At 39.0% G+C, this 15835-nt stretch overlaps 1 protein-coding gene across 1 annotated transcript in view; it reads left to right on the top strand.

Annotated features, from left to right (window-relative positions):
• RAB11FIP2 (RAB11 family interacting protein 2) overlaps positions 1-15573 on the top strand; it is a 41175-nt gene extending 25602 nt beyond the window's left edge. The window contains exons 4-5 of the mRNA XM_046026859.1: positions 5373-5418; positions 11221-15573. Of these exons, the coding sequence (XP_045882815.1) occupies positions 5373-5418; positions 11221-11448 (274 nt within the window). The 3' untranslated portion in view covers positions 11449-15573. The remainder of the gene's footprint in view (positions 1-5372; positions 5419-11220) is intronic.
• The last annotated feature ends 262 nt before the right edge of the window (positions 15574-15835 follow it).

Raw genomic sequence — 15835 nt, 5'->3', positions numbered from 1 at the left:
ATGGGGCAGCGTAGGAGGGGTAACATGTTGTCAGCCTGCTCTGGGGGGAGAAGTGTGTAAACGCAGTGGATGAGGGAACAATTGGGATGGTAGTGGGTCCACAAAGGAGGTCCCTCAGAGGGAGCGAGTGGGGGAATCAGAAGACGAAATGGATCAAAGGCGATTTTGATTGAATGGACCTGACCATGATTAGCCATATTCCCACCTTGGTTACTTTTCCTTTGGAAATGTGTCTAGAGAAATTCAGTTTGGAGAAATGTGTTATAAATTGTACAGTAGTATATAAATATGAGGTGGTATTATTCAAATTCAAGTCACTTTAAGCAATTACACCATTTCAAAACCGCAAGAGCAGTCTTTCATAATGTAATTTGAAATCAAAAATAATTTTGAACATAAAGTGCTCTAGCTCTGTGAATGTGGAAAGTGTTCTTAAATGAAGGCTGGGAACTTTTTCTGTGGCCAGCATGTAAATGTGAATTATCATTTACAAGGTAGAAGCCGGTGTATATCCTGGGAAGAAAGAAAAGAGTATTAAAATAAGCAGTTGGAGAGCAAAAGCCAGAAGTTGAAGGGAGAAGAGAAGTGTAGATAATTCATACAAATAATTGTGGGATATTGTTTTTCTTTGGCCCTCTCTTCTTTTCAGTAGATAAATAGGACAACCTTTGGCCTTAACTCCTTTTTATTATGAAGTTAATAGTTTATGGTATTTACTGCATATTCCTGTATCAGTTACAGAGTCTCACCTAGAACCAGATGACATACTCAAAATGGATAACTCAAGAACGTTTAATAAGAGGCCATTTACAGAGAGCTGCCTGGGATTAAGGGAAAGAGGATGGAAAGTATAGCCCCAGGAGCCAGCAGTGTCTAGAAGGGACTGCTGTGTTAGGTGCGAAGGGACCTAAGCTACTGCTTAAACCTGTAGCACAGCTGGGAGGGCCTGAGGCAGCAGTGGGCGGGGGCTGGAGCAGGGGTCTTGGGGGTAATACATGCCCTGCCCCTTCCTCCCCCCGTTGCCGTCCCCACTGTCTTGCAGGTGCCTCCCAGGGCCACAGAGTAACTGGAAGCCACTGGGGAAGGTGGCCCAGAGGACTGCACTCTGCAGACGTCAGCCTCCCGGGGTACGGACAGGGGCAGAAGATGGAGCAGCAAGGGCAAACAGAGACGGCGGGCACAGTTCTTTCTGAACCTGTTGCTTTGCAGCCTGTGTTCTACCTCTTTTAAGATCGTCTTGGACTTTTCTTAGTCACTTCTGATTGGGAGAAACCTCAGGAAATTATCCTGCGCTCTCCGAAGCGAACCCTCTCTGAGCTCACAGCAGGACTGAGGGTTTAGAACACGTGAGGGCAAGAAGCCCAGCCCCTGGCTAAGGAGCTTGGACTGTGGAATCCGCCTGCCTTTCTTGGCATCCTGACTCTGCCCCTTGATACCTGTGTTACCTTGAGCAAGCTTCTTAACTTCTCTGTGCCTCTTTCTGCTGCCATAAACGGAAATAGAAACTGCACGTTACCAGGATTAAGTGAGTTAGCAGGTGAGATGCTCCGAAAGGGGTCTGTCGGCACACTTACAGTCAGTGGAGTACCAGGTGTCGCAGGGCTTACTGTCCGTCGTTGCCCCTGCTTCACTGTCACTGCGGTAGTTCTCCTTTTCCTCTTTTCCGATTCTTTAAAAGTTTTCCGTTACATTAGAGTTCTCCGCTCCCAGCTACATTTATCACCAGAGGAAGCCCTGGGTCTCTAGGTAAACGAGCAATAGGATAGTGTCCTTGCAAATGATCTTAGAAGTTCTCCTGTGATAGTTCAAAGTTATACTAATTTCCCCTACACAATGAGGAACTGACTTGTGTCTGAAAAAGTAACTCCTCTGCGACTCCTCCCTCCTTCTCCGCCCCCTTCCAGCCAGGTGGGTCACCTCCTGGATTTTGCGAATAGCTTGCATTCCCTTATTCAACACAAAATGGGCCAAGGTATAGGCCAAAAATGCATTTAGCTTTATAATTTCAGCAGTAATGGGGCTTGGAAAGAGATATTATGGAAGATGTAATCATACTTGTTTTTAAATGCCTTCAGAAGAGCTTCAAGTGTGGTTAAGTGACTTCTCACTCAAAGATCGAAGGTCCTAGAGCCAGGAATTTGCACAGTTTGCATTGTCTGATGCTAACAAGACCGTTACTCAGCTTTGTTCTTCGGTGGGGCTTTTGGGGTTTTTTTCTTGACAAGGACTTTATACGTTTTTACTCTCAATACTCTTTACTCTTTCTTAGGTACTCTTGCTCTCAAAGAGTATATTTGGTAGAGAAAAGGAAGGACAAAGAAGAAAATGAAGGCAGCCAGCTGCCTTAGTGATTCGTGCAGTGGTTAGTTTTATCACTTTGTAAAGGTTGGTTGGCCTTTGTGGCCTCTCTGTGGAAGGCTGGTCCATAGCAGCTATTTTAGGACAGTTTCAAGTTCTCACCAATTATTTCCTTACTCTTCACAATAAACTGAGAAGAGACACTAATGATTTCTTGAAATATATTTGAACAGTATATTCATTTAAACTTGTAAAATAGAGTTTACTTGGGAAAGTCTTTAAAATTTGAGAAATAATCAGGAGGTAAAAAATAAACTTTGACATAAAAACTTCAGAATGTTCAGGTAAAACACCTTCTTAAAATATTTTGGAAAATACAATTTAAAATATTTTCATCAGCTTAAAATTTGCTTTAAAGTTCTTCGTCACCCCCAAACTCCTTGCAGTTTTGACTTCAAAAATTAATTTTCTTTAATCATGAAGTTGAAATTTGTATAGACTTCTTCGGTAGAGCACGTCTCTCTTACACCTGATTAAAAACACCATTTCCCTTAACCTGTCAGCAGTTCATTGAGCAGTCAGACTGCATTGTCCAGTATCTTGTCTGACAGGAGGACAGCAGTCCAGAGAGAAAGATAACACAAATTGGTGCCACACTTCGATAAACAGAGACATTTTATTTTTCACCAAGCTAATTCAGTCCAGTTCAGTTAACTCTTTTTCCCCCCCTTAAGGACCGATCAAAAAAGGCAGCCATGAATGACTGAGTGTGTCATGTGTTTGACACGTCAGTGTGTGAAAATAAAGCCGACCACAAGGGAGGGGCCGTGCCTTTGGATTGCAGACAATGCCCCGGGCGAGGGCCCTGTCCCTCGGCTCTGCTCTGCACACTGCTGGCAGCCGTGCGGGGGAGGGGGCAGCTGGGCGGGCTAGGCACGACGCCCTTGCCCCTTCCCGGAGGCGACCTTTGTGATTTCAGCATTCTTAAGAATCGCGGACATTTTTCCCCGCCGCCACTCAGTCTCACTTTGGCTCCACAGGCCAAAGTTCCTGGATATTTCATACTGATAGTTTTGTGATTCGGGTAAAATCTGTGTCCTCCATGTCTGTTTTTGAAAAAAAATCTTTATTACAATAAATATAATGCCGGCAGTTGTTTCTCAGTTCACTGCTTTCTTCCTGAGACACAGGATGACATTTGTACAGTCACAATATTGCTTGTGATATTCATACAGTCATCGTTGCTGTCAACCGTAATGCTATGGGTAATGCTACCGGACACGAACTGTCTAAATTAAGCATTTATGAAAGATTGAAATTGTCAAAAACTTGCCCGCTGCTCTAAGGGATCAGGTCCGAGAGCCCCACCTTTTGCATCAAGAGCCCTCAGGGCTACTTCTTCCACACAGCCTTGTGTTTTGGTCTCTTCATGTCCTGCAATGGCCCTGCCGTCTCGCAGCCCCAGGCCACACGTCTGTCTTAAGAGCACGCACGCTTGCTCTCTCTCTCTCTCTGCCAAACCTATGTAATTTTAAATCCTCCTTTTTCCTTGACTTTGGCCTTTCCTTTGACTTAGTCCTCCAGGACTAACCTCACGTTAACTGCCTTGGACTGCAAATCAGGGAGGACGGGGACCCCGTGTGTTAGCAGCCGCTCCCGCAGCTCTCCAGGCCTGTGTGTGCCATATGATCATGGCTTTTGGATTTTATTTTTGTTAATTTCTTTTAAGCTACTCTTTGGTCAGGCTCTTGAGGGTTTTGCTGGTCCACTGATGCTAGTCTGGAACCATCCAGAACTCCATAAAGACCATGGATGAGAAAGTGGATCAGCTGCATTAGCCTGTTGCTGGGGTGTTCATAAAATATGTTTTAATTTTCTTCACCATGTCACCCAGCTCTACTGAAGTACTCAAATTTATCCACAGGAGTTCTGCTAGAAAAGGTCAGTCATCAGTTGGAGAAGCTCATACTATGTATCTTAGTCATACAAATGAAATGTTGGACGTATGAGGCCTTCTCTCATGCCAGAAACACAAGTGTGCCCCATGGGTTTATAGCTTGGGACATGTGCCTGTAGGAATAGAGTTTGTCCAGATGTTATAGCCAGTGTTCAGACTTTCCATGCGCACCACCAGAAGTTGTAGGAGTGAATTTCTTCAGAGGATCCCAATTATTTGGCTGATAAAACACAGATAATGAAAAAGTCTATTTTACAGTTAAGTATTTTTGGAGGCAGGAGGGGGATAAAAAGGTTCCTAGGACAGTAAGGCTTTGTAGAGGCTCTAATGTCCAATACTCTTAAGTGCTGGGTAAAAGTTAAACTTGAATAGCAATGATGAAATATTTACTCATCAGATGGCTTTGAAGTTTAGCCTCTTTTTGGTTGCAGTCCCTTCTTAATGGACACGTTTCAAAGAAGAAAGTGATTACAGCATTCAGCTGTGATGTTCTCTTACTCTCCACCTGGAAGAAATCCGTCTTGTTTTGGTCCATTTGGGTATTGAAATTTTGAAGACCAGTTACTTAGAAATCACATTAATGACAGAAATAGTTCATACAGCTCTGAACTCATTCTCATTGATAGGATAATGTTTAAAAGTTAATATTTCTAATGCCTATATAATTTTTTTTTAAAGATGGCTTTAACTCTGGCATTATCCAGTCTTTCCGACTAAAATTTATTGAATTCTCCACAGTTTATATCAGAAGGGCCTCAGGTGAGTGTGTGTGTATAAAGTGAGTAGTAAGTGACAAAATCACTCAAGTTTGAAGATTTTTAGAAACTATATTTCTTTATTTAGATTAGATAGATAAATATATATATTTATTACATTTCGAGGTACAGTTCTTCAGTTCTGATAATAACTGAAGGGTTTTCCTTTAAGGTTTAAAATTGTAGCTGCTTTTCAATGTTGAGTAAATACTGTTTTTCTCCTGCATCCTGGGTTCAGTTTCGTTCATCCACGTCATTGAGGATGTTGCAGTGTTGGTTAGAAAGGTTCTGTTTTATGTTTCCTCAACCACGTGGACTGTGCAATACACTTTTAACATTTGTGTTTGTCTTTTGTTCCTTAGTTTTCATATGAATCCGACAAGTAATGAGGAGCTCAGGAAAATCCCGGTAAGTTATAGAGGGGTTAGTGCATTACGGGAAAAGAAGCCACAGGCCAGCCTTCGGTCTGGTGCACATTTTTAAAAAGAGCTTCATTCTGAATCCCTCAGTTTAATGTGGCAATCTGGAAAGAAAGAAGAAAAGCAAAATTCCAGCTTTGTCTTTAATATACGATTAGGGTGTGACTTTATGATCTGTAGAAATTCAAGCAAATATGATCGTCCTCATTGAAGCCAATTTAGAATCCACATATTTTGTTTACAGATTGTTTTAAAATGGATGTGAAAGCTGTATGTCAAGGTCAACATTATAGTTAGGAAATAAGAGCACGTGGAGAAAATAAACAAGTTTTGTTGTTGTGGTGGCAAAAATCAAAGAAAGAATAAAACTGCCTTATTAACAGTAAGGAAAGCATCCTGGCAAGAGGTCGAGTTAACTGGGAGAGGCTTTGAAGGGACCTTTAGGACACTTACTTTCTTAGTCCAAACAAAACCAAATACATTAACAGGCTTGGAAGCGACCAGCCGGATTAACTCACAGATTTTGCAAGGACCGTTCAGATATCTTAACTTCATTTTGTTATTATTTGAAGTCCCGATTTGACTCTCTGTTCCGAGTTCCACTGCATCTTCAGTCAATTAATTCTAAATGCATCAGACCTAGAGAGTAAGTTACTTTACAAAAATATGGGCACATGTTCTTGGTAGAAAACCGAATTCTCGCTGAATAACAGAAATAGAGTCTTTATTCCAAAAGGCTGGTGGTTGCTGTTTGAACCATCTGTCCTTAATGTGTGTGATCCAGATGTATAATAAGAATTTTTTAAAGCAATAACATATCACAATTTTCTGTGACGTGATATGCCTAGAAGACAGTGTGGCGTGGCGTGTCAACCATTCTAAATGTAGTCATTTGTACTTAGAAGTGTAGAAAACATTGTAGAAGCCGAGGACTTTGTACTGCATTTTTGCTGTTTTATGTAAATGATTTATAAGTTTTGATGTTTCATAAATACTCAAGTCTTTAGAATATGGCAGTCTGGTGAGAAATGTCAGAATATATGAAGCCAGCCTTTGATCAGATAGTAAAATGAATTCTATCAGGCAGTTACTTAATCTCAAACAAAATGCAACATCAAAAAATCGATCGAATGTGCAGCTATTGTGTATTAAGTAACCTTAATTACAATTTCTCTGTGCTTGTAAATGTACTTTTCCCAATCTTGTAATTTATTGCTGTAAAAGCATCCTTAGAATTCTTTAAAGAAATAAAATGTGAAAATTGTTTTAGTTAAAGGATTTAAAGGTGATAAAAGAATCCTTGATGTGTGATTATTTTTCTCCGGAATACTAACTATTCTAAATGACAGTGAAAGGATTACTAGGTGTTGTTAATTTACTGCAGGATACAATTAAGAGGAGACAGCTCATCCTTCTAGCGAGCCTTCTTGAGGGAAAGTATTGAACGATTTTTGTGTTGAAGATTAGAAGATGTTTGAAGTAATTTACATTAAGTTCTCCGATAATAGCCATCCACCAAGTTATTTTTTCCCCCTTCTGGACGTAGTATTTTGTAATTAAGTTTGTATGTCTTCCATGCTGTTGCCAACACCTGTCTGTGAAAGCGCAGTGTTTAAACAGGACCAGTAGCCAGTTGAAAGGGCAGTGCGAGCTCTTTAAGGCCTAATTAAGAACTGAAAGGGAGATGAAGGCAGTAGGACAAAAGATGTGAAAGTAGCTGAGATGATATTCCCAGAGCAAAGTTCCTCATTAGAACAATAATGAGATGATCAGAGAATGCCAAGCCTTCCTCTTATCTCTCTCTCTCTCCTCGAGCTGCCTCGGGTGTCAGTTAGTGCCCCACCAATATTTGGTTACCAGGACAACCTTTCTTTAAATCTCCAGTTATTTTGAGTCCTGATCATTTGCTTTTGTTGAAATTTAAATATTGCAAAAAATATACATTTCCTAGTTTAAAAGGCGAGGCTCTCTGTGAAGTAAAAATAGATCACTAGGAATTCTCCGAAGTCTTTTGTACAAGTCTGCTATTTAAAATTCCGATCGGGAAACTTCGTGTAATAATTCTGCGGATCTCTCACCCACTCCCTATTTGCTGATATCTGCATATGGAAATTTTGAACAGAGGTTGGGTGGGAATGACAAAAGGATTGGTTGTGAAAGGGGAAGAGAAAAGACAAATTTACATTAAATTGCAATATAAGAAGACATCTTAAGAACACATGTGCTATCTGTGTGGAGCCCTGGGAGTAAATATTAAGTAGTCCGGAGTCCCACTGTGGGTTACGCAAGTCTCTACCCGTTCCGAAGTTTCTCAGTTTTAGAAGTTTTTCCAAGGACAGTATTAGAACTATCTTTTGGAAAAACAACCTATTTTTGTATTTGCCTGAGAGTTTTCCTTTTCAAGCAAAATAATTTTTGTGACCAGAAAATTATTTAATATCCTATTATATGGATTAATATTAATCCTTATTATTTGGGGGGGAACTATGTCAACAACAAAAGGAGACACAGATCTATACATATGTATTGAATATATCCGTCAGTTTGAGAATCTTATGCCTGAAATTAGAAGGGTTAAATGCTTTTCAAATATGGGATAAAACCTGGAACTAAGCACAAAACTGTTTTTAATTATTTTATATTCTTTTCCAGAATATAGTTTATAGTACATGTGTTTCTAAGATGTTTTCCTGCCTAGAAACTTGATGCAGAAATTTGGGGGAAATTTTTCACATAAAAGGATAAATGGAAAATGTATTGAAAAGGTCAAAAATGTATTTCCAGGAAATCTGTTTGCACATAAGTATTAGATGGTCATGGTGGGGGTGGGGAATAAGCCAAATAATGGCTTTTCTAATCTAGATTATGACTTTAAAGTATTGAACAGTATCTCGGGATGACGATTAATTATTTTGAGAGATTAAATTGTTAGATTGATTCATATCATGGCATTAATGTAAAACTACGTATGTCAGAATAAGAATTTTTCAACACGTCTTTCATCATTGTCTTTAGAGAAATGTTTAAAAAAAACTTAATCACATTATCTGGTAGGCTGATGTGGTTAAATATAACAATATAAATGATTTTCTAACTGAATATCATCACTTAATTAGTTTGGAAAAATGAGTTCATATGTGTATAATTTGATTAAGATTAGAGAGACGCTGTTATTTTGTCAAACCAAGAAAATATATAACAGTCAGCTAGTCAGTAATGAAACCCATTTAGTCGATTTCATTAACCCATGCAATTCGCACAAGAACACCTATTTTTCAGTATCTGTTTTATTAGATAAATAAAATCACATTAGTTGGATGTTATTACTTTTCTAAAATGCAGTTCAGAAAACAAATTACTTTATAGACTAGGAAATTTTAGAGTTGAAAGGAACCGTGGAGAACATCTCATTTATCAGATAAGGGAAGTGAGGCCTAGGCCGGTATCGCTCTCAAATCTAGGCAGAATTACTTGGGTTACAGTAAGAAAGTTAGCTTATTTTTAATAAATTAAAAAAATATACTTACCTCAATACTGTGTCTTATGTTTTCTATAGAAATCTGCCGAATATAATAAATGTTTAGTAAGAGTGTGGTTAGGAAATTGTAAGGTTGGTATCTCTAAACTGCTCATGACCAATTAAAAAAAATAGTAAATACATGAGTGTGTGTGTGTGTGTGTGTGTGTGGTGTATACTCTTATTACAAAAGATTGAGAGAGAGAAGAAGAGTAAACCAACACTTGTCTCCAGAGTTGTGGTAAAGCAATATTTTTAAATGTCTTTTAGGGACAAAGGTAACACAGCTGCTAAAGTTTTACCTGTCCCCAGTTTCTAATGCTAAAGTAAGTTGTTTTAAATACAGTCTTACAGAAATGAAGCTCACTTTCCATTGGCATCCCCTCTGTTCAGTCTGTTAATCTAGTGGAGGCTCTTATTCACTTGTCTTGAACATTTCAGCGGCTTTACAGTGAATCTCGGCCCCTCCAAAGGATCCTCCCCACTGCTGCCATTTTAGTTTTCCTAGAACGTCGCTTCAGTCGTATCCTGCCCCTGTTGAGAAACCTTCAGTGGCTTCCCGTTTTCCCTTGCAAGAATCCAGCATCCTTGACAGTCTGTCGGAACCTCCCGTCTCAGCCTCTCTGCCTGCCCTGAACCTTGTTTCCCGGCGCCCATCCTCCCCTGATCACCTGTTGTCCAGCCCACTGTGCCTTCAGCCTGGTTTCCTCCTTTAAACAGCAGAGCCCACTGCTTGCCTGTTACCATCTCTGCTTGGCTGAGTCTCTGAAGGTCTGGCGTGAGCTCTCTCTTCTCTATAAAAGGTGACAGAGTCCATGAGGTTGGAGCAGTTTTCGATCCTGAATTTTTCCCTTTTTGCTTGAGAAGGGAGTGTTTTGGGGACAGAAGCATCCAACTGCCACCTGCTCTTCAGGTGTTTCTCTGGATGGCAGAGTCGGGGTGTCTGGAGGGGGAGAGGCTAAAAGTTACACTTTCGCTTTCCTAATGAGCGCGAGACATACATCAAATTAAAGTAGATCCTGAAAATGAGTAAAGACAAATTTAATCCAATGAAATAAAAAAAGGGAGAAAGGCCTTTTCGCATTTACCTTCCAATCGCTGTTCTCCATCCTCCACAGAATCGATTAGAAACAGGTAGTCCTCAAGAGCAAGGCCTGTGCCCACAGTGTTAGTTTATTTTCCTTAAAGCTGAATGGAAATGTTTTGAAAGAAAGTGATAAAAACCATTTCTAAGCTGTTGAGTTTTAAGGCTAGAACGATGTATAAAAAGGCATAAAGGTTGCTGCTTTGTATTTGGGTGTTTATATGACGAGAAATCTCAATCATAGACACTGTAGATGATGTTCCAGTGCTGTTTTGATGAAATTTCTGACAAATATTTTTCTTTTACTATTAGAGTGCCTTGTAGTAAAAATGAATTAAATCAGCATCTTTTTCTGTTTTGTTTATATTATTTTTGTATAAAAAGGAATACCGATAGAATAAGGTTAGCAAAATAAGTAAGTAAGTGAAAGACAGGGACACAGATACCCTGATCCTCAGTGCTCTTTCACATGATCGTAGTTGAATTCTGAGTTTCCCAGTAACCAAGGCAAAAAGGGAAATAAGTTATGTTGGGATTAACGCTAGGAGGAGGAAATAGACTGGTTCCTCAGGGGGAAAAAGCTTCCTTTGCCTCTAAATTAAAACAGAAGTTACCCCAATGGGGCTTCCCCCAAGGCTGCTCATTGATTCAATGCTGGAGGCCTTGAACAGTTCAGAGCAAAGCGGAGAAGCGCACTTGATACTGCTGCTCCTTGAAGCCCTCTTCAATAAAAAGCCAAAGTCATAACATTAAACCACAGTTTATTGGAAGCAATTCCAAGAGGACGATGCCATTGTCCAAAGGAATAGTTCCCAGTAGCTTCTCAAGAGTTTTTCCAAGTAAACTCTTAGAGATCTTTAGTTTTAATTTATTTTAGTTATATCTGGTATAGAACATTTTACCTCTTAATCCTAAATTATATAGCCAATTCCGTATATTAGGACATTGTCCACAGTGTTTTTAAAAAAAATGGTTCTAGCAGGATTTAGAATTACAGTCAATGCTTTGGCGCATCTGCACTAGTTCTTGCCTCAGGACTCAGTAGCTGCAGTATGAACGGTCGCATTGGTTCTAACCAGAGACACAGAAAAAACTTGATCAGGGTTTGAAAAATCAAAAGTTGTTCAAAATAATTCTGAATTTGGCCCCCACGTTCTGTCTCCTAAAGTGACCCATCTTTTCTGTTCCAGGACAGCAACCCTTTTGATGCCACTGCAGGGTATCGTGGTCTGACCTACGAGGAGGTCCTCCAGGAGCTAGTGAAGCACAAAGAGCTCCTTCGGAGGAAAGACACCCACATCCGGGAACTCGAGGACTACATCGACAACCTCCTCGTGAGGGTCATGGAGGAGACACCCAGTATCCTCAGAGTGCCGTACGAACCGTCCCGGAAAGCTGGCAAATTCGCCAACAGTTAATCAGCCCGGAGTACTGCGTTTGTGATTGGGGCAAAAAGGAAAGAAGAAAGAGAAAAAGAAGAAAATCTCGGTACTGCAAGAAACCACATTATCAGGCTTCGTTATATACTCTACTTCGTTGCGAAAAATTACTTTACCTGTAAATATTAGCAGGGACCATCAAGAGTGACCTTTGAAGTGAGCTAAGTAATTTAAACATTTAAAGTGAAAATGGGCCAGATTCTCAATGAATAAGCAGTTCCTTAGGATTTTCATTGAGGCTCCGGCGCCAGTCTCCTAACCTGCCGTGGGCCTAGGGACGGCTTCAGAAGTACGCGACTTCTTATTCCTCAGGACTAGAGCTCATAAAGCAGAATCGATGCTGGGGCTGATTTCTTAGAAGTCAATTTGTGGACTGACTTAGCTGCGGGAATACTGTTCACTAGAAACACTAAAAAAAAGTTCACATTTTATATGCATATATATGTACATGAATATATGTCCATATATCTTTGTATGTAAAATAGACATGCATATACCTCACATATACATGTGTTGTTAGAACATTTAAAAACAGCTGATTGCCTCTAAAATCAGGATACCAGTTTCTTAACTTGGAAATCCGTGTGTGCTCTATCGATGCAAAAACAAGTCATCACTGCTACTAGGACATTTTGTTGTAAGGAAGCTGCTTCAGATCACTCTTGACTTTGCAAATCTTGGTTTCACAGTGAGAGCCGCTCCTATGTAGTATTCCAGCATCAGATGTTTGCTCTTTTTCTAAAAAGAATGATTCCAAGGTTTTTGGTTTTTTTTTTAAGCATGACATATTTAAGGAAAATTTACTAGCATCACAATAGTACAAATTTCTTGAGTTAATCTTTTAACATTTGCGTTTCGTTCAAGTAGAAGGGGAGCTAATGTAGTCTGTTCTGTTGAGATTCTGAATGCCTTTAAATCACTGGCAAAGACATTATTAGGAAGTTAGATCTGAAAAGAATTCTGAGGGGGGAAAAAGTAGGTGATCCTCTGATGCCTGATAACCCAGAGCAATGGGCAAATTCTGGGGATGAAGAATTCGGCATGGTTTCAGGTTACGTAAATAATAGAACAGATGGTTGCATTTGGGTCTTGAACCAAAATAAGAGTCACTAAAGGAGGAGTGAGTTGTTGGAACCGCCCTTCACTAGCGTGGCACCGTACACACTGTTCTATATGGACCCTTAAGAATTGGTTTATTGCAAAATTCTATGTCCGCTCTTTTAAGTCTCTCCCCCAAAATATCGATTACTTCCATGAATTATCTTCATAGATTTGTACAAAATAAGCCTGAAATGTAAAGTGGAAAACAATGGTATGAGAATATTGCTAGACATCTGCTTATTTTTTCCCTTAAAAATCTGAAATACGTTTACTATGAAACACTGAATCTGTGTTTCTGGTTTTAAAAGAAAAAACTTCACCTATATGTGGAGACCTGTATTCTCCAGGCTTTTAATGAACTGCACTGTTGTCGAATATTTCTCTCCACAAAGACTTTACTGAAAATTCGGTACAAAGCAGATAGAATAGTTTTGCTTATTTTAATATTCTGAGTCAGATATCTTGGCCAAGTATATATTCGTGAGCTAAAATTGCTCATTTGTATTTTCTGAGTTTCCTTAGTTTTCCTATGGGAACATACGTTTTGAAATTCTAGGAAGTTTTCCTAAACACAAAAAAACTAAATAATTTTTTAAAATGGAGAAATGGAGAAGGAAAAGTAGCTTTTACCAACTTTTTTTTTTCCACTTCTAAATTTTTGTACTAAACCTCAAAATCTGGTTTAGAATTCTATTTTCTCATTGAGGTCTTAGTACTTATCATTTTTTAACACAGTGCCATTTTTAGTTAGTGTTTTATTCAATACAAAATTTTTAGCATTTTTCTCTGTTAGTGTAACTGAACCTCTTCTTACACTTTTTAAAATACTAAAATCCATGTGTTTTCAGTATTATGCCAGATTATCTGCAGATATTTTAATATGCTTTGGCCAAATTTGTTCTTTATAAAATGAACCAAAATGCCAGTTTTGTATTGGGGATTTGTTTTATGTACATAGAATTCGTTAAAAAGTGTTGTTCAAATACTACTATTCTTTTTATGAGGAAGTTCATTTCTAAGGAGAGGTTCTCTGCCAGGACGGAACTGTTTAGGATTAGACTTACCAGACGCGAATGATCTGGTTATAACTAAATCAATATTTTTATCTTTCAACCTGACACAAGAATTGTGCTGAAAACGAATCCGCACTTGTCACTGCCTGAAAATGTGCTGTCCCAATGTTTATGAACTTCCGCTCGTGACCTGGAGTCAGACTTCTTACGTGTTTTCATAATTTGGTCAATATGAAACACTAAAAAAGTAAAAATGAATTCCCAAACAAACATGTCAGTGTTTCCTGTGTTTGGGCAGAAGAGCAAACAGAGTAGTTTTAGTTTCTAGTATTGTGGAGAAAAAAGGCCAAGAAGTTCACCTTCAGTTAATTTCTCCAAAATGTAACTTTTAAGTATTCTAATGGTATATTTTGTTAGTAGTTTAGACATAGAAATAAAAGATACGCACTCGTTAAATAATGCACAGCACAGTAGTCTTACAGACAGATTTTGCTTTAGGCGTAAACAATGCATGCTGAAGAATATTCCCACCGTAAGAGAATTTTTTTTAAATCACAGAACCGATATTTGTCCCAATCCTGTCTTGAGCTAACATATTTCTGTTACTGACTAAAGTATTTCTGCTGTTATTTTCAAAGCAGTATTGTTTTCCAACCAGTTCCCCTTCCGGTTCTAAAATTTGGCTTTGACAGTATTGAACCTACGGTCTTACCACTTAGGCTTCAAACTGCATTTACCAAATCCCAGGGTTATAGCTTAGAATTGTACATAAAGTGACATGTCACCCATTCATGAAAAACGTCCAAGTATTGCTTTTTGCTGCTACATTGTGCATTGAACCTCGTTTTGCCACCCACCCCCCATGAACGTAGTAGTATCCATAGATTATGCATAACTACATCTATTGCTTTTGGCAATGAAGATTTTGTTGTAATTTTCCAGCTGTGAAAATGTTGCCTTGTATTTAAAAGGATTTCATGAATGGAAACCTAAGTAAAACTCCGCTCATTAGTGACAGACTTGCTTTCCTCACATCCTTCCTTCACCTACTTCTCCATCCTCGCACCCCCCTCCCCCCCTCCCGCCTTCCACCCCCATAAGGGTGCTTATTCTTTAGCAAGGAGAATCTTAAAACAAAAAACTGCTGTCTTTAATGTATCTAGTAATTGTTAGACTAGAGCTTTTATTTTCCCCTGTAGCTTTTTAGGAGAAGCAACCTACTTTGGATTTGTAATTCAAGCTGAAACTTTTTGATGTCCATGTACTCATATGTCTTATAGATATGGTGGGTGTCGTGTGTGTGTGTGTGTGTGTGTGTGTGTAAGTGAAGTATAAAGCATGTTCATTCACTCGATCTCTTTGAAGTAAGAGGTAAAGGACCACAGTGCCGCTGGTTCACGGAGATGTAAGGGTCTGTCAGCACACATCGAAAGCCCCCATTTTCACAGATTTATAACTTTAATAATCCAGATGCAATCATTGGAAGTATTTAATATGCAATAGGTAGCACCTTAACTAATTAATCTGCATATGAAGGGTTTTCTGATGTATTTAATAAGAAGTGTAGAAGCTTTCAAGCATTAAACTAGAGTTGACGTTTTATTTCATTTATTTTCTGCGTCAAAAATTTCCACTCTTACAATGGAATTGAGGTCTGTAAAAAACGATACGTTGGACCTATTAATCTTTGAAGCTTCCAGGCGGTTTGTATTTTGAGGTACTAAAAGAAAAATGCTGCAGATCTAGAAATGTATATATTTAGCAGGTACTTGAAAGACACAAGCATTATTTATAACTGAAGAGTATTACATCCTATTAAGTAAAATGCTCTGGTAACTTGTGTACCTTTTTACAGGTACAAACCCAAAAGTCTGTAAGCATTGCATAATGTGACAGTTGTATAATTTATGTAATCTGATGCATGAACCAGAATTTTTATATAATATATAATTATCAATTTATTCTAGTTGATTAAAGTGTTTAATCTTAATTCAGTTGTACGTTCTTAATGCAGAGAAAACTGTACGACGCACACATTCGTACATGAGCCCTCCTTGTCTTTGAACAATACTTAGGATGCCTCTTGGTGTATCACAGCAAACGTATTGTAAGACCTACAAACTCACTTCACTGTGAAAGTACTTCTGAAAAGTCAGAGAGTGGTTTCCAAGCACCCGAGACTGGACATTCCTCGACAGGTGTGGATGCCCTCCTTCAGAGGGCTGGAGCTCGTGGTTTGGGTAGAAGATGAC

Source organism: Meles meles, chromosome 13 (assembly GCF_922984935.1).
Source record: "Meles meles chromosome 13, mMelMel3.1 paternal haplotype, whole genome shotgun sequence".
Classification (NCBI taxonomy): domain Eukaryota; kingdom Metazoa; phylum Chordata; class Mammalia; order Carnivora; family Mustelidae; genus Meles; species Meles meles.
Note: the sequence above shows the minus strand (reverse complement) of the source record. Positions and strands in the feature narration are given on the sequence as shown.